Here is a 23,970-nt window from a genome sequence, read left to right on the forward strand (position 1 = left end):
AAACTGGTCTTAGCCTTAAGGCTGAACATCACTAAACTGTTTCTCCTTTCCCAGGCAACATGTAATTCCAGACAGTAAGCAGGAGTGTTGGCAAGCGGAAACAACTTTACACACACAGATAAATCCCAGAACTCAAGGAGTTAAGAGGGAAACAGGCACACAGCTGGAACAAGGTGAAGGTGAATCATTGGTGTTTCCCTCAATGTTAAGCACAAAACTGTATGCAGTGATAATGCCTTTTCCTTTCCAACATCCACACTCACCTCAGTGATCAGTCATTATACCTGACAGAACTCAGAAAAAGGATCTGTGATTTCTCTTAAAGATACTGAGGCATATTCTGCAGTGCAAAGGTGCTAAGGAAATCCAGGCAAGTGTGAAACAGTAGCTGAAAATGCCAGAAACTTACAAACCCCCTCCAAAATCCAACAGTTGAACTAGAGTTTTGCTCTCTTATATTTGCATCATTCATCTTAAGAACTTCAAATTTCAGAATGAAAGTTTTAAACCATATGCAGCTCACTTGTCAGGCCTTTTGTAATCCTCCCTCCCAACCAAAAATAGTCCAGAAAGTTTACAACACAGGGCAAGATTAAAAATGTGATTTCAAACAGGAAAAATTCAGAAGCATGAACACAAAGTCAGTCTATTCAAATTATTCTATATGTAGACTATGTTAGGTTTCACAGAAGATACTGGTTGCAAGTGCCTTTGCTCTTCCATGCTTCTTCTGTAACAAACAAAAACATGGAAGCACAGAAGAATATTTTGGCTTGACCACATGTTCAAACATGGTCTATTTGTTTGTTTCACACACTTCTGATTTCTTGAATTTGCAACATTTGCAATAAGTAATAAAAATCTATAAATCCCTGCTTCCAAACTGAGACAGCCCTGAGAGCAAAAGCATCCTTTGATACAAACAGACCTAACACAAGTGACATCCTAAATTCTGCAAAATGTGATCAAAAATGCTGTAGAATACTATGATGTTAAAAAGTCTTTATAAAACATAAGAATCTATTTAAATCAAACACACAGATGGATAAAAGTAGCCAATTTTATTCAAATAGCATAAGCTCTAACACATAATTACTTTTCTTAGAAAGGTTACATATTTATGTGCTTTTTAGACAAATCAACAGATTTATTCCCACTGTAGAAGCATTTCAATAGAATCCAGAGTCTTGAGTAGCCCAGTTGGGTGCCTAAAAAATGAATAAAGATTAGAAGAAATTACTATATTACCTAATAATTACTGAAATGTATAACACATTAATTTAAACAGTGGGAATGTTGCTAATAATGAAGAATACCCTATCAGATTAAAGCCAAGTGTTCATATACTAGACACACATACTGTAATTGAGTTGTACAGCTAGAGCCCTCCAAGCTAGTAGTTTCAAAAAGGAGAAGTTCTGGAAGATCCCAATATAAATATAGGAATAATTTTTCAGCTATATTTTTAAAAGAAAGTAATGATACACAAGTTTCATACAACTTCCCATTAACAGAATAAAACAGTGCACCACTGCCTGTCCAACTTCCACCAGTATTTCAGCCAAGCACTGAGGAAGCACAATAAAACTTAAAATGTTTAAGCTCTTTCACTGTGTGGTTCTGATTTTTGTTTTGTTTTAAAGATGTATGGCTGGGCCTCAGAGCCACCCCCATTACAGTGCTGTTCTGCCTCAGAGCTTCTCATATTGTAATGTGGAGGGAAGCAAAACCAGATGATCTAGCCAACTTACTCATTTTTACTAGTTCTACTTAAACCTTTCAATGACTTAATTACATTTTCTAGAATTTCACTTAACAGATTTAACAGCTAGAGTTTTGCACAATTCTTCCTCCATATTCCAATCTTTAGCAACATTCATTCTCCTTTCAATACCACATATGCACCTACAATACTTTTGAGTACAACTCACTTGGAAAAGTATTATAACTACTTTCGTAAGTGTCACACCTCATAATCTGCCCTTTCCTGGTGGTGAAGGAGACCATTTAAAAGAGGCAGAGCAGCAAATGACAGAAACAGTTATGCAACAGAATAAAATCTAATCATGAAGAGAAAGGCTAAAAGAAATCAAGAACCACTGTCTTTGTGGTCACTATGTCTTTTCCAACATAATTCCTAGTATTAGAACTAGGAGTAGACACAACCTATGACTTAATTCGCCAGAAAAGAATTATACTTAAATTTATCTCTCTTTAAAAAAGACAGCGAGAATTCAGAAAAACAAAACTTATACTGACCTCAGATCTACCACTCTGATTCAGTTTCTTCTCAATGTTCATAGCCAACATTTGACTACGAAAAGACAAGCTTTTGGTCTTCTCAATCACTTGTTGGTATGGTGAAACTGCATTGTTGCCCATGACTACATGGCCCTAAAACCCAGCAAAGACAGAACAAATTTAACAATTGCTCAGCATGCAAGGATCTTTAATGCAATACTCTGCTTTCAGAACTTTCACAGGTCTTACAGAGAAGCACAAAACCCAGTAAATGAAATCCACTACAGTTTATCCAGGAACAGAAAGTTTTGATTTCTATTGTTTTTCTTTGCCCATGAAGTAAAAAAAAAATTAATGAAAAACTCAACAAATTCATTTGGATCTATCTGGCTTTAAAATGAAAGAGAGTAGGTTTAGATTAGATTACTGTGAGGGTGGAACAGAAAAACTGTGGGTGCTGCATCCCTGGAAGTGCTCAAGGCCAGGTTGGATGAGGCTCTGAGCAACCTGGTATAGTGGGAGGTGTCCCTGCAGAGGGGTTGTAACCAGACAGTCTTTAGGATGCTTCAACAAAAACCACTCCATGATTCTATGTACAGTCTTACCAGCTTTGAATCCAATTTGGCATCCAATCGTGCATTTCGGATCAGATTGACAATCCATCTTTCTGCTTCTTCAGGAGTCATATTCAGTTTATCTGCCAACATACTAAAAGATAAACAACCCATTAAATGGCAAAATAAAATCTCTGATGTTGGTAAACATAACAAGGGACTATGGAATACAAGTCAAACCAACACAACATATGGCACAGTCCAAGATTCAATAAATAATGCATAGCTGGGAAGCTTACTTTAATTGGACTGAAATGACCTTAAAAATGACATACATGCTCTCCTGCCCATCTCCCATCCCCACTGCAAATAAGAAATTCATATCCCAAAGTGTATACTTACTCATTCTGAACTACACCACACTGCTTTTAAATCTTTACCTGCAGATTTTTCCTATGTTCCTATTAAACCTTGTCTACACAAATATTCTTGGAAAAACTGTCATTTAAGTAATTTCACTATTAACATAAAACCACAACCACTATTATTAAAAAAAGAAAATCAACCTAACTGCTTTTACTCTCACTTAAATGAAATCAGCAGTCAAGAAAGTATAGGTTACCTAGTCAAAAAATTATTAGCAAGAAAACTTTGCTCCAAAGTTCAGGAACAAGACCCATGAGACAGAGCTTGGTATAGAAGATATGACAGATACACTATATTAAAACTTCTCACAACTTCAAGGAAGGAAGGTGGGGGAGAACAGAGAAAGGAAAATTCTTTATCAAACAAGCAGTCTTGTCCAGGAATAATTCCTCCTAACAGTGCTTCCTGTGGCTTTCCAGCTAACTCCTCCAGCTTCCTGCTGGCAGTTGGCTCATACAGGGCGTTAGTAACGCTCATTCTTCCATCAGTTTGCAGACTAAGGTAAGAAACATGAGGTAAAGCCTACAGGCATGACTAAAAAGCCAGCTGACTACGCTGAGTTGCACAAGAGGTCAATTTCTCACCATTTCACAGAATCTTACCTAAACATCTTTTTCTCCACCTGAAAAAGTGTGTTTTTTCTTGATGATTGTTTGCATCAAGTAAATACTTTATAAACTATCAACTGTTAGCTCATCTACCTGACTGGACTTCTACATACACTTCTTTATACAGTTGTCTCTCCAATATGGTTTTGATCGCTTACCTTTCTCCCAACTATAAAGGCAAATTCCTTTTTTTTCCACAGATAAACATGAAGTGAATAGAAAAAAAAAAACCAAAGGAACTTAAAATACTGAACTTACACTGACTCACTTCAGCGAAATAAGACAACAAAAGGCTAACAAGTGTTTGAACTTGTCAAAGTAAGGGGAAGTAAAACCCAACCCCAGCTGCTACTGTTCCAGTAGACCTTTAATCTGAGTTTGAATGAGCAATTATAAAGGCAGAAGAGAGCAGAAGACATTAGGGATGGAAATTTTTGTGGAATTATAAGTCACCTGGGTAGAACATGAGACACTTTAATACAAAAAAAAGCACACTAATTTTATTACCCCAAATCAGTGATGTTAAGCATTTGACTTGAAACTAAAGAAATTTTAAACTGAAAGTACATGGGGGAGAGTATAATTCTCACATTTCTCTTTCAGAAACCTTAGTAAGATTTAGATTAAGTAAATTCCCTTCCAGATGACCACAAGAAAGGCTACTGCCACTACACTGGAGATTAAGTAACCCAGCTTTGGGATTACAGTGTGGAACCTCCATTCATGGAGATAGGAGGATTTACTTGTGGATTCCTGACTAAACAGCATAATGGAATACTGCCGTGGGACCTGCTCAGAGCTGCAATTGGGTTCACAGGAGATTAAACCAGATCACTTCCAATCTACAGCACCTACACTTTCCTTAACACAGTCCTCATGTAATTAGAGGGTAAGAGGGCACATATGTCTAGAGAATCATTCCAAGCCAGAAACTATGAAGTATTTTGCATTTGTTACTAGCAAATAATTTTACCTTGTTCTATTATATTTCATTATATATCTATTACATATTTCTACATTTTACTACTAGCTCAGCTGCTTGAGAAGTGGCTTTTTTTTCAACTAAAAAGTGTTTTGGAACAAACATACAATATATATGTAGCAACACAACAGAAGTAACGCTACACAAGTATTATTTTCCTGCACATGTATCTGGAAAACTTGAAAATCAGAGAATGAAAATGACAGAGTAAAAAGGATGTAAAATCTGTTTTATCTCATCTTGTAGCTTTGATACTTACACGGTGTTTAAATTTTAGTATAAAACAACTGATGTTCTTAGGTAGCAGGTATCTTTCACTGAATAAGGAAAAAATCTATTAAAAACCTAGAATTTTAACACATCTTTGACACAAGACATGACCCTCCTCTAGCACTTCGGGCAACTGGATTCCCTCTTCAGAGTCTCTCCTTGCAGCCTACACTGAAGCAGCCAGGACCACGCAAAGTGCATGGATTTGTAACATAGAGGTATTTTCCTGGTAAAGTAACACACATGACCAAAAAAGTATTCTCTGTCTTTCCAGAGCAAATGCACAGAAGATCTATCCTGATTACAATTCTGTAACAAATACCACTATTCTCCCATCACAGTTAGAACATGTATTTAAAACTCTTGAGATATAAAATACAGCTTAGCCTCATTCAAGTTTGACAGCTGAAGTAATAGCAACATGTTTAGATTTACAAACATGTATTAACATCACTAATATTAAGGAAAGGATTCAACACAATTTGTATTATAAGTTACCACTGTTTATAAAGATTCCTGATATAATTCAATAAAAATGAAGTAAATTATAATGAAATACTATTAAAGAATGGTCTACCATTTCAAGTTAGAGTTAATTTCAAATGGCAGACTTTTAAATAATTTCTGTCCCCTAGTTTTAGAAGGAAATTCACTTATTTGGATCATGCTAGGGCTACTGTTATTAAAGTTTTCATTTACTTAAAAGGCAAGCTAACTGAATTTCCCACACGCTCATATACGAACAAGCCCATCTTATATAGTTTTCTTGTATGTGCAGTACAAAAGAAGAATGAAGCATATTCAGCTCTCCAATTAAATACAAGCATAGCAAACTAACTAAAACAGAATTAGCTTCATCTATTACTTCCAATAAACATGGTATTTCAAATAGCAAACCAATCACAAGGTGATTTAGGATGTGCAAACTTTAAGTTACAACTGTTAAGCAAATATAAATGTTTTCAAAATAATTCTGAATAGCTAAGCAGTACTCATCAAGCACTGTGTTACAATCATTTAGTTTTCTGCTCCAGGATTAGCAGTGGAAATCACTTGTGAACAAGAAAATGCAAGAACTACATCTCAGCCCAACATTCATTTCAACTGGCTAATTTCTTCAAAAACAACTCAAATACACAAAGAAACAATTATGTGCCTAATTTAATCAGTTCAAATATAATGATTGTTACAGCTTGCAAAGAAATTTAACGCTGATATCCATCATTAAACACACAATGACCTACTAAGAACCACCTCATTGCTGATGACTGATTCCATGTTCAATTAACTTAGGTGTATGTGGTAGAAATATCCGTGTCACTCTGAGATAAATGTCTCAACTCCAAATCTATCACTTGCCTCAGAACACATTATAATGCTTATAAAGAAAGGACACTGCTACCTATATTTAGGAATTACTCACACATAACAAGGACAGCCAACTACAATATTTTTTATCATACCTAGTCGAAATATCACACACAACACAAAAAATATGAACTATAAGTAATAAAAACTAAATAAATGGCAATTACCGACCACAAAATTTGATAAAGCTTGCAATTTTTGCCATAATGAATTACTGGTATGTTGCCCACAGTTTATCAGTATCTTTTGATACAAGACTTGAAAAATTCTTAACATACACACTGCAGAGTCTTTGCTCATTGACTGGAGTCAGGTAAGAGGAGACTTCTTAGAAAGCCATCTAGTCTCTAGTTAAAAAAGCTTAAACGTCTAATTTCATTGAACACTTGTGCTTGAATATGTGCAGTATTCACACCACAAAAAAGATTTCTAAGAAAGAGCAAGACACTGTTGGGTTTTATATTCCCCAGAAACCCATCTTTTAAGACTACTGTACATACAGGTTTTTTTCTTTCTTTCCAAATACTCATTCAAACCCCCTTTATGTCTAAGCATGCAGTACTTCTGCTTAAAGTGATTTTAGACAAAGCATTACCCCTCTTATAAAAACAAATATTAAGTATGGAAAAGCTCTGCTCACAGAATGTAGTTCCATTTCCTATCAGGACTATATGCTTAAACCCAATACACTACAGCTGACTAAAATGCTCGAATTCACTGTTTCCCTTTTACATCAAAGCGACTATTTTAAGTTGATACAAAGGTTAAAAATTTTTCCAAAGGCAATGAAGACAAACGTCACCCAGTGACTAAAGATTAAAAGTATTAAGAATCAGTCCTTTTTCCAACTATACCTATTCATAAAAAAGCAATCTTTCAAAGAAGTTTGCAGTATTAAGGACAATTTTCTCTCAAATCCTTTCCTTTGAAATCAGGCAGTGTTAAATCCTTTCCTCAGAGGACTAGATGCACTTATTTGCTCTGAATACAAGCTAGTAACAAGACTCCATTGAATTTGATCAATTCAACAGCCTTCATTTCTCCTGCCTCAAGGATCTCTGCACTGTTCTCTATCAGTGAGATTTTTATAGCATTCAGAGTTTTTCACTTCTTCCTTTTTAATTTAAGGATGCGGAAATATGGGAAATGTGGGCAAAGGCCAAGTGGAAAGACATCTCAAGCATACATAATATCTTCCCATTTAGTTTTTTTTTTTAATATATATACAAGAGGCATCAGAGCTGATCCATTTGAAAAGCCTGCATTTATAAAATAAATCTGAATAACCAACAGACATATTTGCTCATAACAATTCTTACAGCTGAATCACTTGGCGTCACAGTGAATAAAATCCATTGTTTTCTATTTAATTAATGAAAAAGGCAATGTGATTCAATAAATTTCAAAGAACATACCTATAAGACACACATGGGTATCTGTATCTACCAAATAAAAATAAATTTAAGCAGTTATTGTATTTGCAGTTTGTATTTACTTAATATTAACACTCTACCTCAACATGTGGAATTAAGGCCCAAATGAGGCACTGCCACCAGGACTTTGGTGACACTGGGTATGAAAGTTCCCATTAAATTCAGCAGAGATCCCACTTAAAATCATAGCAGTTTTAGCTTGAAAGTACTGCTTATCTGGCGGGGCTAGGGGCGGTAGAGAAGCGTTGTTTTGAAGTTAAACACAATAATTAAATTCTGAAGTATAATTAATTCAAGTACATCACATGAGAGTTATAAAACTAGAAAGAATACTATGCAAGTGAGATTTCAGTTAGGATTTTACCTGACAACTGAATACCTCCTGAAGTTTGCACTGTTTGTCAAACTGCCCTCCATGACTGATTTTCTGAACTGAGGAATGAAGACATTCTCTTACCCAATGCTGATGCACTGATGGATGCGACAGAAAGTTTCAAATATAAAGAGACGAGCATTCTCAATGAAGTCCTCAAGGCACGCCACTAAGAAGAAATCATTCACAAGCACCTGCAAGTGTCAGTAGAAAGGGAACACAAGAGCAAAGTGTGAGTAGAAAGGTACTGGTAGACACTGCCAATAACTAAGAGCAGCCCACAGTATACCTAAAAACATTATTGCTATGCTCAAAGATGTGGCAAAAAAGCTATGGACAAACAATATTTTTCATTGTTTCACAGTTCAGCATCTTACTAAATTTAAATTGCATGCTAACGTGATCACTGAGGTCTGACTCAAGAAGAGAGTAAGGTTAAGGTCAAACTCTACTGCTGCCCTAACTACTGAAGCTCCTTTCAACACAAAATTTGACTCCCCACTCATCTTTCACAACAAAAGGCAATTCTGAGCTTTTCTTCAAGCATTTCTCAGACTTTAATGGAACACCTGAAGCCCAGCCAAATGCACGATTACCTATTTGCTTCTTCTCCTAGGACTTCTTAAACATAACATTATTATAACATTAAAGCTATATTCTTAACAGTAAGTCACATGTGTTACAAAATGAGTTGTTATAAAACCCAACACCACCCAATCATGAATTTAAGTTTATCAGAAAACACTGGCAATGTAATCAAACACCACTTCAAACAAATTAGCAGTCCATTGTCAATTTTAGAGAACTTTACTTAAAGGAAAAGGAGTCTTATAAACATTTTAAGTCTTACTGTTTCACACTCTCTCAGCTTCTTCTGCGCTCCATCAAAATCAAAGTTAACGTACAAGCATTCCACAAACTCTGTGATAGGGTCCCTGTATGTGTAGGACTCCTATAAAAAAATATTGGGAACAACATCAGAAATGAAGGCCACATGGGTCGCCCATGTATTCCTCATAGTCTTAAAAAAATTAATAGTGGAAACAAGCCCATATATCACCGTAAAAAAACCCTGAACTTCCAAATTCCTCTTATAAAAGCTACGTAAATGTGCTTCCTCCCAATAGTCTGGTAAAACAATCAGAGGTGTAGTTTCACCTTCAGCATTTAATGCTGGAGTCTTTGGGCTAGGAACTGTCACGAGATTAGAGCTATCTCTGTATCAAACCTCCAAATTTCATAAAATAAGATAGAATAGGCTTCCTAAATTCTGATTTCAAAGATGACTCCAACACTAAATCCTTCATACTTGAAATGGAATGATTATTTGATTTTCATAGAAACATAGCTAACAAAAATGCTACTTTCTATATATACACTAATTACTTCAAATTATTCTGGCATTACAGAAGTTACTCAACTTTCTCAATTACCAGGGAAAGATAACGCTACATCTATATACAACTGGGTAAATTAAAGTGTAACAAACATCCCCTTAAGTGTTTCTAATGCATATTATAAAACAGCTTAAATCACTATGTTTCAGTATCTGCTTTAGCATACAGTAAAATCAACAGATTAAGGGAATTCCTAAGAGATATTTTTCTTTCTGGATCAGTTATTTTTTCCTTCCCCAAAGAACTGTACTTACAATCCCATTATTTAGATATAAGATTCAGTTCTATACATGATTTTTAAATCAGAATTGCACTTGTTAACCATTATTTGCAAAACGGTCTTAGAACGAGCATCTCTCAATTTCAATGAACAGACTGCACACCTATCAGTTCAATACTTGCAAAGATGTTGCAACTATAAACAATCTTTTACTGCTACTAAAGCAGCACCACAAGTTATTTCAAATCTATAACACCTCTACCACATCACTTAATATCATGAATCATACAGAGTTAGAGGAGTACTAAGAAATCTGATAGGCGATTTCAAAACCAAAGCCCAGGTTGGTATTTTCAAAATCCTAATGGTGTGCAAGATTAAACAAAAGCAAGAAATTGTAACATGTTACTTATTTCAAGTATTAGAAATTCATATTATATTAAAAGCTCAATGTTACAATCAGATTTTAGATAAAGACAAAATCTGAGTCACAAGACTTACCACTGATTTATTGCTTATGCTACCTTTTGTGAACACTAATGCTTAGAAACAGATTAGGTTGTAGCTAAAATGTGATCTTTGCATTGACTGTGCTTTGCACAGGTAGTTTCCCAAATGCTTGAAGTGGTTATAACTGACTGCTAGCCTATAATAACCAGGCTACTGGTTATTTACCAGGTACTGTCATATATATATATATATATATATACACAGAAATACAATGTTTATTACAACATTATCAAGTATTTGAAATGCATTGGTTTGTATACAAGTTGTTTGGTGATTTCAGATAAAAATCTGGGCCTTAAGCCCCTGTTGACTGCTACCAAACAACTCTTCTATTGCTCTTCTCTGTATCTCCATCCTCATGTCACTGTGACAACAGAACCATTTTCAAGAGAATGCATGTGAATTCAAATCAACACACACAATTCAAAGGTCTTGAAATGTAAGAAAGAACCCTTATTCATACAACAATTTACTGTACAGGTAGTTGAAAAAGAAGAATAGTCTCCAAAGCCATTTCACATCTCACTGAATTTTCAGTACTTAATAATATAGAAAGTAAGAACGGCATGCATACTCTACTGCATGTATGTGTACATGCAGTAGACATGTATATGAAAGGAGAAAAAAATTATTCCATCTTCCCACTGACTGATATGCATTTTACTTCAGTAAAAACTTTCACTGACAAAAAACAAGTATCAAAATACCTCAAATCCTAACCCAGATACATTACTAGAAGATGATTATAATGAAGTCTTCTTAAAAAAAGAGGCAAGAAATATCAGATACTCCAGTCCTTACCTGCTGAATAACCTTGACTAGATCTTTCAGCACTTGTCTACGTTTACGAACATCCTTATTTGTTATGACTGCAGTAGTCAAATATCTGAGGATATGTGGGCACATTGTCTGAATTGCATTCAGATACCTAGAAAGAAAAAAACAGGTAAGATTCAGAACTCTAAGGTATACTGAAGTTTGCTGATGACACTAAAATGGGAGGAGCTCTTAACTACTCAGAGGCAGAGAGGCCCTGCAGAGAGAGCCTGACAAAGAAGTCAGAGGGCTGGACAATCACCAACTGTATTAGGCGTAACAAGGGCAAGTGTCAGATTCTGCATCTGGAAAAGGGCAAGTCTGGATCTATGTACAGACTGGGGATTCAGAGGCTGGAGAGCAGAAAGGGATTTGGGGCTCAGGGTCAACAACAAGCTGAAAGTGAATCACAGTGTGTCCTGGCCGGTGGAGGGCCAACTGCATCTTGGTGGACATCAGGCACAGAATCACCAACTGGGCAAGGGAGGGGATTGTCCTGTTCTGCTCTGCACTGGGGCAGCCTCACTTTGGTATGGGGGCGCAGTTTTGGGTGCCACAACATAAGAAAAGTATCAAGCTATCAGAGAGCATGCAAAGGAGAGCAACAAATACCCTAGATCTACATGTAAGTCAATCCTCTCACAAATAGATAGTGTTTCAATCTTCATTTTTAGTCTGGGATTTCCCAATAATCTTTTGAAATAGCTTTCTACAATCAGAATAGAACAATACCTTCACCCTGCAGCCCTAAGCTCAGCAAGCTTGCATATTTATCATTTGCCTTCAATGTGATTTCAAGACCCCGCAAGATGGTTCAACACAACTTACTGTGGCTGATAGAGAAAAAGGTCAATGATGTTGTCTCTCCCTTTAGGATGATTAAAAAACACAAACAAAGACCAGTGGATGAGCCATGTTCTTTGCTGAAGAGATTGCAGTGGAGAGCTGACAGACTAGGAGAAAATGTAACAGTGGTTCAAGTCAAACACAACACAAAGTTTGCTTGAATACTAATCCATGGAAACCTGTAATTGCCCAAAATTTTGTAATTTTGCATCAGCTCTTTATAACTGTCATCACTGTCAGGCTGAGTTTGACCTCCAGCTTTTTTTTCATCTCAATGATAAATCCACTGAAAGTTATAAGCAGGATAAATTTTCCAATATTATATTCCAAATTGTTTCTTGAATTTGCATTTTTTATGGTAAGAGCAGAGATTTTAGCTCTTGAAGACCACCATACCAACCTAAGTTACTTCCCTTCTTAATTCCGAATTCCTTTTATTTCCTCTTCAGATGTCATCTGAGTAACTACTTGGCATTTTCATCTTTTCTGTTTTACTTCCTTTCTAAGGATTTTTTTTTGCCATAAACCCTTAGACAATGATGAAACTTTATAATCACTTTCAGCCAAAAAAAAGTAATTATCTTTATTTAAACCTGCTCATAATGGACATACAAGGGTTCAGCTCCAAGTACCTGTATTAGCTCCAAATTTCAACAGCGCTTCAAACAGACTGCAAAACAACACACTGAGGATGAACTGACATGGCAAGTAATCCTCTCTCTAAAGAGCACTGCTCTGATTCAATCCTAAAAATGTTTCCTTACTTCTTCACTAGCATCCTTTGACTTTCCCACTGCCAATAAGAAAGTATCAAGTGAAAAGGTGGTAATCTACTCCAAAATAAGACTGCAAGCGATTTCTAATAAAACTTGAGTACTAACACCTCTAACCTCTCACTTTATTAAGATGTCCAAGTTTTTACTTACATTATTATCTATTGTCTCCTTCAGTCTTGTGAGATCTTCCATGGCTGCATCCCAATTCTGCATCAGGATTTCAGATGCCAGTTTCCCCCAAAGAGAACTCAAAGCATTTCTGTCTGTTGCTGGAACCTATGCTCAACAACAGCAACAAAGTCACACTCTTAGTATTTTAAATTATTGTTAAAAATGATTATTTACTTTTAAAATTACAAGCAGTATTTTTCATTTACAAGATACCAATTTTGCACAGTCCTAACTCTCCAAATTAAGTAGGGTTTTTTTTTTCAGAGAAACAGTTAGGACACAGAAAGAAAACAAACCAGTAGTAAAATTTCTTAACCAGAAACTAGGAAATCCTGTCAAAAAAAGACAAAGATCCGTGCTGCTGCAGTTTAAGTTAAAAAAAAAATTAAAAATGGCTGAGCACCAGATGACACACTGGCTCCAAATTTATTTTGGGCTTTCTTTTTTTGTTTCACCATTCAACAAATGCTTCTAAACTAATAAAACAAGGTTATTACTAGGCAGGTTCCTAAAGAACTCATAATAGTAGATAACCACCTTCAAAAAGCTAGCATTCCAAACTCTTCCTGCTAATGCCTTGTCCAGAAGTGTACTCATTACAGCAACATCCAGTGGAACTGCAACTTGGCAGCACTGAACCGGCTCCCTGGAATGGCAGTCCTGAGCTCAAGCTGTGTTAGTTTTACACAGGAATGAGTCGCACTACACCATTCACAATGTCAAATTCTGCTCTTCGACTGGTTACAATAGTTCTTTCACAGACTATGTTTCATCACACAGGGCTTTGGAACAAATCTTCTCCCACCAGAATCAGTAACAAAAGTTTTATACTAAGCTATTATCAGCACAAAATCAGTACTCCATTTTTTGAGGTTACTGACACACAAGAACATAATGCTATGCCCAGAAAAAAGGCATGAAGAATTAAGGATAGTTGCCCACAAACCTACTTCCCCTGTTGGCAAATAAAAAGAACCTGTAACACTGAAAGTCACCTTCAGCATCAAAATTTAGAGTTATAATTCAACTCATTCATAATTTAAGCCCCGTTCTGATTAAAGATAAATTGGGAAATGTATCTTCTTTAATTACAGTCAATTACAGAAATTTTTGTGGTTTACTCTAACAGTATTTCAGAGAGTTAAGATTACTTTTAGATGGGAATACAAACTAGCAAGGAAAAGTATCAAGGTATGAAACACTACATGTTTTCAACAACCACCGCACAAATCTATGAGATACTGACTTATGAGCAGTGTATCTTCCAGGCAACCCACGTGCCAGTTTAGTAGATACTGAGTTGAGAAGGTTCACATGCTCTGTGCTGGTTCCAAATCACTTAATTAGAGGTAGCTGTTCACAACAATTGCTTTTAGGTACCGCAGCTGTTCCAGCTACATTATCTGGATTTTCAAGCAGTTACCTTCAATTTCCATTTGTTAGTAAAGCAGCACATTCACTGACCACCAACAATAAATTTACTGTGCTGGGATTCTTACAAGACATCAAATCTTTATCCTCAAAATTCACTCCCACCAGTAACAAATGATATGAATTACAACAAGATGAAAAGAGTTGCTTCAGAGACGATGGATCTGGTTCTACATTTATCATCTGAGCTGTCTACATTTCATAGGGAGATGACTTATACTCTTAAATCTATCACAGAATTGAAGAGAGGACAGATCAGAGTTCAGATAAGAAGCTGGCAGTTCCCCATTACCAGTAATTACATTCAACCCACCTGCAAGCTTTTCACTGCTATTGACTACATCTGTGCACAAAATCGAGCATTCTTAAAAACAAGTATTCACTTCATTGTGTTATATCATTAAATGTTACAAGACATACAAACTCAAAGAACAATTCTGAGTTCTACTTGAAAATAACGGAATTACTGAACCATAGTGATGATTATTAACCATTACTGTAAACTTTGGCATACAGTAATTGCCTCAAAAAGCTATAAAGTATTATATAATAAGAATGAATTTAGACAATTTACTGGTTTAAGTATTTCACCAAATTTCACCAAAATAACAACAAATAAACCAAAAAACTAAACCCCAATCCAACAACCAATCAAAACTTACCAGAACCCTAAAGAAGTAGAGATATTCTGCTGCTCCTGAGTAGTTACCACATTCATACTGGAATTTAGCATACCTGTAGAGTGTATCTAGGTATTCCTGCCTAAACTGAAAAGGAAAACAATAAAAGCCTTTATTCTCTAGGAAAAAAAAAACACGCTGTCACAAGCTGATTTTAATGGTAGAGTAAGAGTTGAAGTCTGTAGCTTTTCAAAAGACATTGTACATAGGAAAAGACAACTAAGAAAACTATTATATTCTCAATCCATGCCACGGAATGAAAGTTTATATCAATACCAGAAAAAGGTGAAATCTTGCATTACAAAGTAAAGCACACCCATGTTACACAGGTGCAGCCAGCATTAAATTTCAGCTTTTTTTCAGTTATAAAAATTAAAAGTTCAAAGGCTTAAATATGTTAGCATTAGGAGTTCGACCTATTAGCTACATCGACAGGAGACAGGACAAAATGCTAGGCCATACTTGGTCAAAACACTGTCAGGCGTGAGGGAGGATGGATGGACATACATAGAACTGAATTCCAGCAGCTACAACTTACCCCGTGCTTCTCAGCTAAATAGTCAAACAGCATCCGACCATCTCTATAATAAAAGGATAGAAAACACTGGTTTTACAAAATAAATTGATAGACACCATGCAACACCACACAATGCAACACAATTTTAAAGGTAAAACAAAGATGAATTTAAAGTAAAATTTTTCCACTTGTTCAAAATAAACTGCAGTCATCTATTACTGTGTCGTGTTATATTATTATAATTTTAAGTAATGAATGCTACCTGCAACAATAACCACAGTTAAGAAAGCATGGGAAGTTGTTTTAAATTTGATAGCATCCTTAGCTTTCAGTATGAAAGTTAAATTCTGAATTGGAGCTCTTCCCACTCTCACGTTCCAATTTCACAGCAGTTACTCTAGACAACCTTGATTTTAACAGGAGATGGGAAAAAATAGCAAAGACTAAAGTAAATAGAAGTAGAAAGGAAACTTATCCTACTGTTATCACTGAGACAGAGTGGGTCACAAGAATATCTCTACCACAGCCAATATGTGCAGAACACAGAACCATAAAACAATCATACTACTAAGTTCTTAACTTCGATATTAATGTGATCACATCTCTGAAGACTGTTTTTTATTTAACATTAATACTAAAAGAACAAGCATTATTACCTATATCAAAGAGAAGCTTAAGCCTCCAGGAGGCAAGCTGTAAATTCCCTGAGACAAAGATACAGTAAAAATGGGACGAAAGAGTATTTTCCCATTTACTCTGAAATCAACTGACTGCAAAGATGAGTTTGTTTAATTATAACTTATAGTACAAGATTCTACAGCGAAATGGCAAATTGCCAAGTGAGCCAAGAATGACAATCCTCAGTCATACCTCTGAAAGCAATTAATCTTATGGATTTGTTCTAGTAAAACATACTTTGAGGATGAGGAATACTATCACTCTGTAATTTTTGAGTCAATGTCCTCCAACAGTTGCTTAGAGTAGTGAAATGTTTTGGCTTATTCTTGAAAGAACTTCCACCTGCAAATCTCCTTTACTCTTACCCAGAGCTGGATATTCTAAATAGCGCCATCATGGAGCAAAAGTCACGATCTGAAGTCCCAATAATATGCAGCTATCTGAATTTGATACCAGCAGAAATTCCCAAAAGAACCAAAACTTGTTTCTACTATCTACAGCACACTACTCAGGTCTAGACAGATGGGACATATTTTAGCCCAATTCTACCTATTACTATCTAACCCCAATAATCTGGATCAGAACTACTCCTGAGCCAATAACCAAAACCTGAACTTCTGAGCTGTGAAGTTTCCAGATATTTTACAAACACAAATCACATACTAGTTCTAAACCAAATCTTGCTACAGATGAGTAGTAGGGCTAATATTCTATAGCATTAGGCAAGTTATATTCCGTGCATTTATTGACTGTATTGTCTCTCTTACTCCCAAACAAGGCATTTCCAATTTGAAGTCTATACTATTGACCAGCTTTTGTGAATCAAAATCAAGTAACAGCATACTCCTCACGAAATGCTGGTATTTTAGTAACATTTTTCTAGGCTAATTATTATTAAAAACACTGGCTAAAAGCAAAGCAAGAATTGGACAAGTTCTCTGTTCAATTAGATTTGAATCTAATTGAACATCTAGTGTTTCTAATTGAATCTAGTTTTAAGACAGGCTCAATTGCCATAGTAACTGAGACTTTCCCTTTCAAAGCTATATCTATAAAAGCAAGTGACTCCTGGCTTTGCGTAATCACAAGTCATAAACAAATGCAATTCCTTTTTCTTTACGTAATTATCTGACATGAACATCCATTCTGAAATCAGATGCAAAGGCAGTTTACTTAGTTAAAAATGGCTTTACAGCAGCAGCTTAAAACCAGGAGCTCTGGTGGTATCAGGATAGAAAATAAACTTCTCCTGACGTGCTGTAAAGCTAACAGATTTCATGATTCCTACTGACATCTTGTTTCATCTGTGCATTGAGACACAATACACTGCACCTAAGAATTTCTGCACTGACCAAAATCTAAATTGATCTATAACAAATTATGAAAACAATGCAAAGAGTGGAACAAAGAACAGAGGCAAGAAAAAAAGGATGATAATGTGTATTTGAAACACAGTAGATTTTAATCAAGTTCTTCTCCATTGAGGGACCCATATTCTTCAAGGAGTTTGTTCACAAAAATAGGTATATTCATACAGAATATCTCTGCAAACTAGAAAGAAGTGTTTGTACATTCAATACTGTTCTAAGAAATTCCAGAAGCAATGTTACAGTCTTCCTGATGTTACAGTATCAGTGGATGCACCGAGCTTGCAAACAATAAACCCAAGTACAGGCTTCACCTACAAATTCAAGTTAAGCCATAGGTTCTCTGTCTCATACAGTACGCTCTATTTAAAATTTTAGGGCAGGTAAGGCTGAAGAAGGGATCCAATTATTATTCCAGTTTGCCAGACACATTTACAAGAGCAGTAAGTGTGATTCGTATCTAAAGGAAACAAGGAATAATTTATGCCAAACAAATATCTGCCCACCTCTCTGCTGAAGGCGGAGTTACTCCTCAGTGACTACAGCTGAACTCTTTTCCTACACAGCCCAATTGAAGCTTAACCACGGTGAAACTTTAATAGATTTTAGATACAATGTGCAGACAAACTCATTCTACTTTAATTACTTCCCATAAGAAAATTAAAATAAAAATTGGATGCATCTTAAAAAGACTTGAGCACAACCTTACACCAACAAGGTGGAACAGTTTGGGGGTGGAGAGAGTAAGTGGGAAAAGGACAGAATACCCTGCAGAAATATGTGCTCTGAGGATGAAAGGATGCTCATCCACCAGGCCTCCCAGACTAATATGACACTCCATCACCTTTTCTGGAAGGCAGAAAAGAAAATACTAACTGTTTCAGCCTGTACTTTCCCTCAAAAAATCCTAAAGCCCATCAAAGCCAAACAAAAATTAACCTGTGATTGGACTGCACTGGATGATGACTGTCACTTGTACCACGTTGATTCACAAACATTAAAAACAACAGATGTCTTTTGCACAACACGGAAAAGCACTGAAAAGAGTAAAGTGTGTCCAGCAATTTCAATGACCTGACCACAAGCACTACTTAAATACTGTATGAAAATAAAAATATCTTTCTTGCAGTTACTACACAGAAAGCATTCCCAGCAGCCACACTTGAGAGGTACCAACAAGCCATCCTGACAAATTACATTAGAAATTACCTAGTGGACTGCATTTGCCTCGTAGTCTCTGGATCCTCAAACATCTTGACAATAGGTTCTGTTTCAGCTTGAAGCTGCTTCAGCTGTGCAACAACAGTTGTTCTCTTCTCACGCAAAGCTGAACACAAACAAAAAGACTTTAATATAATGCTTTAAGCCTTTACATGAACCAGCCTGTAATTACATGGTGCTGACACTTGCACACATCTTCCCAATTCCTACCTCACCTGTCCTCAAACCCAGCTGTGTATAACAATTCCATTACTTAGTAAAAACTCCTAACATTTGGTTCTTTTCCTCCTGAGTGGAGGCCACCAGACAGCAGGTACAGCTGGAGCAGAGTCTGTATTAGACAAGGTCTCTTCAGGCTTCCATTAAAGGAGAAACAACCTTTAACTGAGCTCACTTATTCCAAATAAACTTGCAAAAAAGTAAACAATCCAATGATACCACGAAGATTGATTTTCTTCTGACTGATGCTCAGGTTCTGAAAGAACATTTAGAGCATATTTAATTAAAAATTGACAAGAAAAACTTCAAGCAGCTCAAACTGCAAAATTACCATTTTGAACACTCTGTTCTTAATGGAAACATCAAGTCCTTTACGAAAAACTGTTAGTAAATTCAACTAAGAGTTTTAGGGTGATCATTTTACACAGACCCCAAATTCCTCACCAAGTGCATGTAATGCAATAAAATGAAGACTTAAAATTTAGAAAAGTGTGTATGTTAAAAAAAAAAAAAAAGAAAAATCACCCTGACATTGGCTATGTGAAACACACAGTATCAGAAAAGCCAAGACTAAATCCCAGGAGATAAATGCAGGAAACTGTGAAAGTGAGCCACACACCAGAACGCTCAATGCCACGGTGAACAGAGTCAACATTGCTTTCATGATTTGACTACACAGATATTTGAATAGGACATCCAAGGTGGCTAATACCATAATGGTGACCCAACCTAAATATGAGAACAACTTGCCTGACAGGAAGTGTTCCAATAAGGAGAAATTATCTCCACCTGCAGTTGACTCTTGAAATTATAAAAGACGAAGAAGAAACAGATGAAAGAAAAACATTCAGTTGACTTACTAAGAATACGAAAATGTTTTCCTGCGACATCTCCTGGGTGTGTAATTGTAAATCGATCTCATGGAAGACAAGACAAAATCAACTATAAATCGTGCAGGGACATTTCTAATTATAATTGTGTAAGTGAACTTAGTTTTTTAAATACTTTAAACAGTGAAGTCTTAGAAAGGGATAGTGAAAATTTCTAACAATGCCAGCAATTCCACAAGTAAGAACGACCTGTCCATACAAACATTCTGATAAGTGCTGCTACAAGAAGATGACACATACCAGAAAGATCTCAGAAGTTAAGGTCTTTGCATAGGAAGCTGCGCAAGCAAGCACTCTGAACAATGTGTGAAAGAACTAGCTCTGCTTATGTTAATTGAATAAAAGCCACACATCAAACAACAGTGAGCCATTATTAAAAAAAAAACAAACAAAAAAAACCTGCCAAACTGATGATATAAAATACTAAGAGATGTAGTGTTTTTCTAATAGTATGTTCAAACAAGTGTGGAAATTTCTGATTTTTCATGAAGGCAGAGCTCTCCAAGGGACAAAATTCATTCAACTTTCTTGCAGCTGTGACCTTATGAAGTTATATCCTGAGACAATCTGCTCAAGTAACTGGCTATAATAAGAATTCTGAAGACATTTGGAGTAGCTACTTTGTGGAAGTCTGTTAGAATTGCTATTTCTTGTCTTGCTTACTTCTTTAGTATTTTACTCCTTAATTACTACTGATAACAGTAATATTCAACAGTTTAAAAAGGCTGAAGCAGGGAAAGAAAGAGGAAACCTATTCAGCTTTGAGATTTTTTTTATAGCCTTGATACAGCCTGACTTTTTAAATCAGTAGAACTGCTAAGTAACCTAAAGGTGAAGCTATTATTACAACTGTTTCTGATATGACAGAAGTGAAACCCCCCCAGTTCTCACTACATGTTCTCATGACCAGTCCCATGTGTCACGGTACACATGCCCATAACAATGCCCACCTAATGCTAGCACAGACTCAGTCAGAACATTGACTCCCATGTCCATCAGCCTATCAATTCTCCTCTTCCAAAGAGAAGAGTGGCCACACCTGCAGCTTCAAGAGCCTGAAAAGAGCAAAACCCAGAGGAAGAAAGCAACAGCACCCCAGTCTCTTCCTCCTAAGATGCAGGCCAAAAGACTGTTGTCCCAATAGCTAAGAAAAAGGCGAGGAATTCACCAACACAAAAAACAGATGGAGAAATAGGAAGGCAGTGGATATTGAAAGACTAGGTCAGGAACAAAATGAAACACACAACCCATAAAAAAAAGAACTGGGAAAAAACCCTTAAAATCAAAACACCCCTGAAGAATGGAAATTAGACAAAGCTAGATAACCTATTTTCTCCCTATTCCCAAATGCACCTCAAAATGATAGAAATTTAAGTAGTAAACAGAGAAGTTATCAAAATCATGGATAAAATAGTGAAAGATCACATTCATTATCATCTTAAATTTATTTTCGCCTAGAAAAGCAGCAATTCTTATATTGCCAAAACTGAGAAAAACATACATTTTAAGAAAAATCTCTCTCAAACTCTAAAAACTCAGCCACAGTCAGACAAATTAACAGAATTACTTAGACTGCAACTCTAGTCTTAACTCACTGGATGCTTTAAAGAAAAAGTCACCAAATAACACCAAATCATTATGCAAGTGTTTAATTTCACAGATGAAAAGCTACTACACCTCCATTAGTTGCAGTGCAACACCTTTAAAGTGCTTGAAATTACCAAATCAGCATTGAAATACTTAAGAGGTCACTCAAAGGTTAAGTTCCTGACAGACCAACAAACCCAAACCACCCAGGACTAGGGCATTCTGTTTTTCTCAGTATTGCACACCCTTTTGGTAACACCAAAGTTAAACAGTACTCCAGTTTTTGTACAGAACAAGCAATTACCACTAGTTATTTATTATGTTAGACAGAAAAGTTGAAAAACAAGCTTTACATCTAAATGAGCAGCTTACCATGAGGAATTTCATCAGAATAAAGATTTTTGTACACATCCATAGCAAAATCCACCATGTTGGTATCACTAAGGAGATCCAGTTTTCCTTGGAGCAGCTCTTTTTCATTGTATATCTGAAACAGGAATTATTAACAGATTCATCTGAAGAGTGTTGAAGTTTCAATTCATATTATGTATTACTTCTATGGCACAGTTTATGGACTTCTGTACAACTGAATTGTTTTAAGTATCAAGTCTCACTGCTCTACCATTAAGAGTACTTACTATAAAGACTCTCTGCATTTTCAGCCTTGACAAAATATCAAATATTTCCTGCTATCTATGAAAATAGGTACTTCAAAAGCTAATTAGAAGTCAAGTAACTATTACTAGTCTCTCAACAGAAACAGTAATTCCTATTGCAAAATTACATACATATTTAAAAAATTAAACCTTAATCATACTTCTCTTTCAAAGCACTGAATACTTTCCACAAAATAAAATGCTGAACAGTGAGGACTAGTTAAATTATTTAAAGTGGATTTCAGAAGAGATGCACAAGATTAAACTCACAATTTAATTGTAGGGCAGATTAATCTAAAATATGTTGCTAGGTCTATAGCATAAAAACAAGTTTAGAGTAGCTATGTAATTGAATGGTGTTGTACTTTTAAACTTTTCAAATTGTTTTTTAGAGTTCACATTCCATAATTTATCAGTGAGTTGCAAACTGCTGTTAGATGTTGAACATGTAGGCGAGGGCCAAATCCAGTACATTCCTCAAAAACATATTTGCACAAGAGCTGTATTACAACTCACCATACCAGATTTGTGCACATCTCAGATATAGAATCTGTAGAAGTTTAATTCAGCTCTGAACATTGTGTTGTTCAAAACTAACACCACAAAATTAACTGTTTAATTAACTTCAGCTGACATAAAAATGCTTATGTACAAATGCGCCCAAGATGAGAGGCATTAAGCAAACTCCACATGCTACACATGACAGCTGGCTAGGTCAAGTTGTCTCAATGCGCTCATGGTTCAACAGTTCCTATCTAAAGGCTAAAATAACACCTTCTTTAAATCCAAAACTTACATAACTTTACACATTTCGCTCCCATTTTAAAATAGTTTATACTGATGAGTTTAGTCTAAAGTATCTGAAGTTCTCATCTGAGATAATCTCCAACACTACTATGTTCTTTGTAGCAATATAACTGGAAAATATATGTAAGAAGACCCACAAAGGATAACTCCAGAAAGGACTTATACTTGTTTCCAACACAAATGCGTGATGACATGGGTTTCAAATTAAAATTAGTTGGTATCATTGGCGTAACCCCACAGACTGCCCAGAGCTCCGGCTGCGGGACAGCCTGAGCACCAAGAGCTGCGGGGCTATCGAGGGTGTCCCATGCCGTGGGACTGCGGCTGCAAGGGAGAGCTTTGACTTCTCCTTTTTCCACATATAGGTGAGGGAAAGACACTAATCCAAATCCGAAGAAGGAGAAAGTGCAGGAAATCCGTGCTGCCTCGCAAGCGAGGGGCCGCGGAGCTGAGCGGCGTGATCAAGGAGCGGCTCCCTCAGGCCTCCTCTCGGCTCTGCTCCCGTCCCTGCCCGGGCAGGCTCACACGCTTTGCCCCTGGACTCACGCAGCACAGGAGCCTCGAGCTCCTCCCTACGGAGGCTCCGAATCCCCCACGGGCCGCGCCCGGCCGGCGCAGCGCCCAGGCCCGGGGGAGGAAGCCCTGGCCGCGGCGCACCCAGGCCCACGGGAAGCATCGGCAGCTGGCAGCAAGGCCTACCACCTTGCCGCTCCCAAGGCCAGCTTCCCCATCCTTAGGAGAGACACGCACCTCCTTGACAGAGAGGAATTCCAGCAGCGGGAAGACCAAGTGCCGGTCCAAGAAGTGCGCGATCCTGGTGGTCAGGTCGTACTCCGCCATCTTGGAGCCGGGAGAAAGGAAAGGCAGAGGCGCGACGCGGCTCTTGTGGGCGCTGCGCCTGCGCGGCCCCACCCCCAGCGGCGGGG

The 23,970-nt window shown here is 36.7% G+C and overlaps 1 protein-coding gene across 1 annotated transcript; it reads right to left on the minus strand.

Annotated features, from left to right (window-relative positions):
• Positions 1 to 1,042: 1,042 nt before the first annotated feature.
• On the minus strand, positions 1,043 to 23,948 carry EIF3E (eukaryotic translation initiation factor 3 subunit E). The gene is made up of 13 exons (XM_005423482.2): positions 23,795 to 23,948; positions 21,954 to 22,068; positions 18,874 to 18,991; positions 15,641 to 15,683; positions 15,085 to 15,189; positions 12,971 to 13,096; positions 12,027 to 12,151; positions 11,184 to 11,310; positions 9,106 to 9,207; positions 8,340 to 8,449; positions 2,847 to 2,949; positions 2,260 to 2,394; positions 1,043 to 1,208 (listed from the first exon to the last, which is right to left on the minus strand). The coding sequence occupies exons 1-13, from the start codon at positions 23,882 to 23,884 to the stop codon at positions 1,170 to 1,172; spliced, it is 1,338 nt and encodes a 445-aa protein (XP_005423539.1). The 5' UTR covers positions 23,885 to 23,948; the 3' UTR covers positions 1,043 to 1,169.
• Positions 23,949 to 23,970: the final 22 nt, after the last annotated feature.

Source organism: Geospiza fortis, unplaced genomic scaffold (assembly GCF_000277835.1).
Source record: "Geospiza fortis unplaced genomic scaffold, GeoFor_1.0 scaffold200, whole genome shotgun sequence".
In the NCBI taxonomy this organism is placed as follows: Eukaryota; Metazoa; Chordata; class Aves; order Passeriformes; family Thraupidae; genus Geospiza; species Geospiza fortis.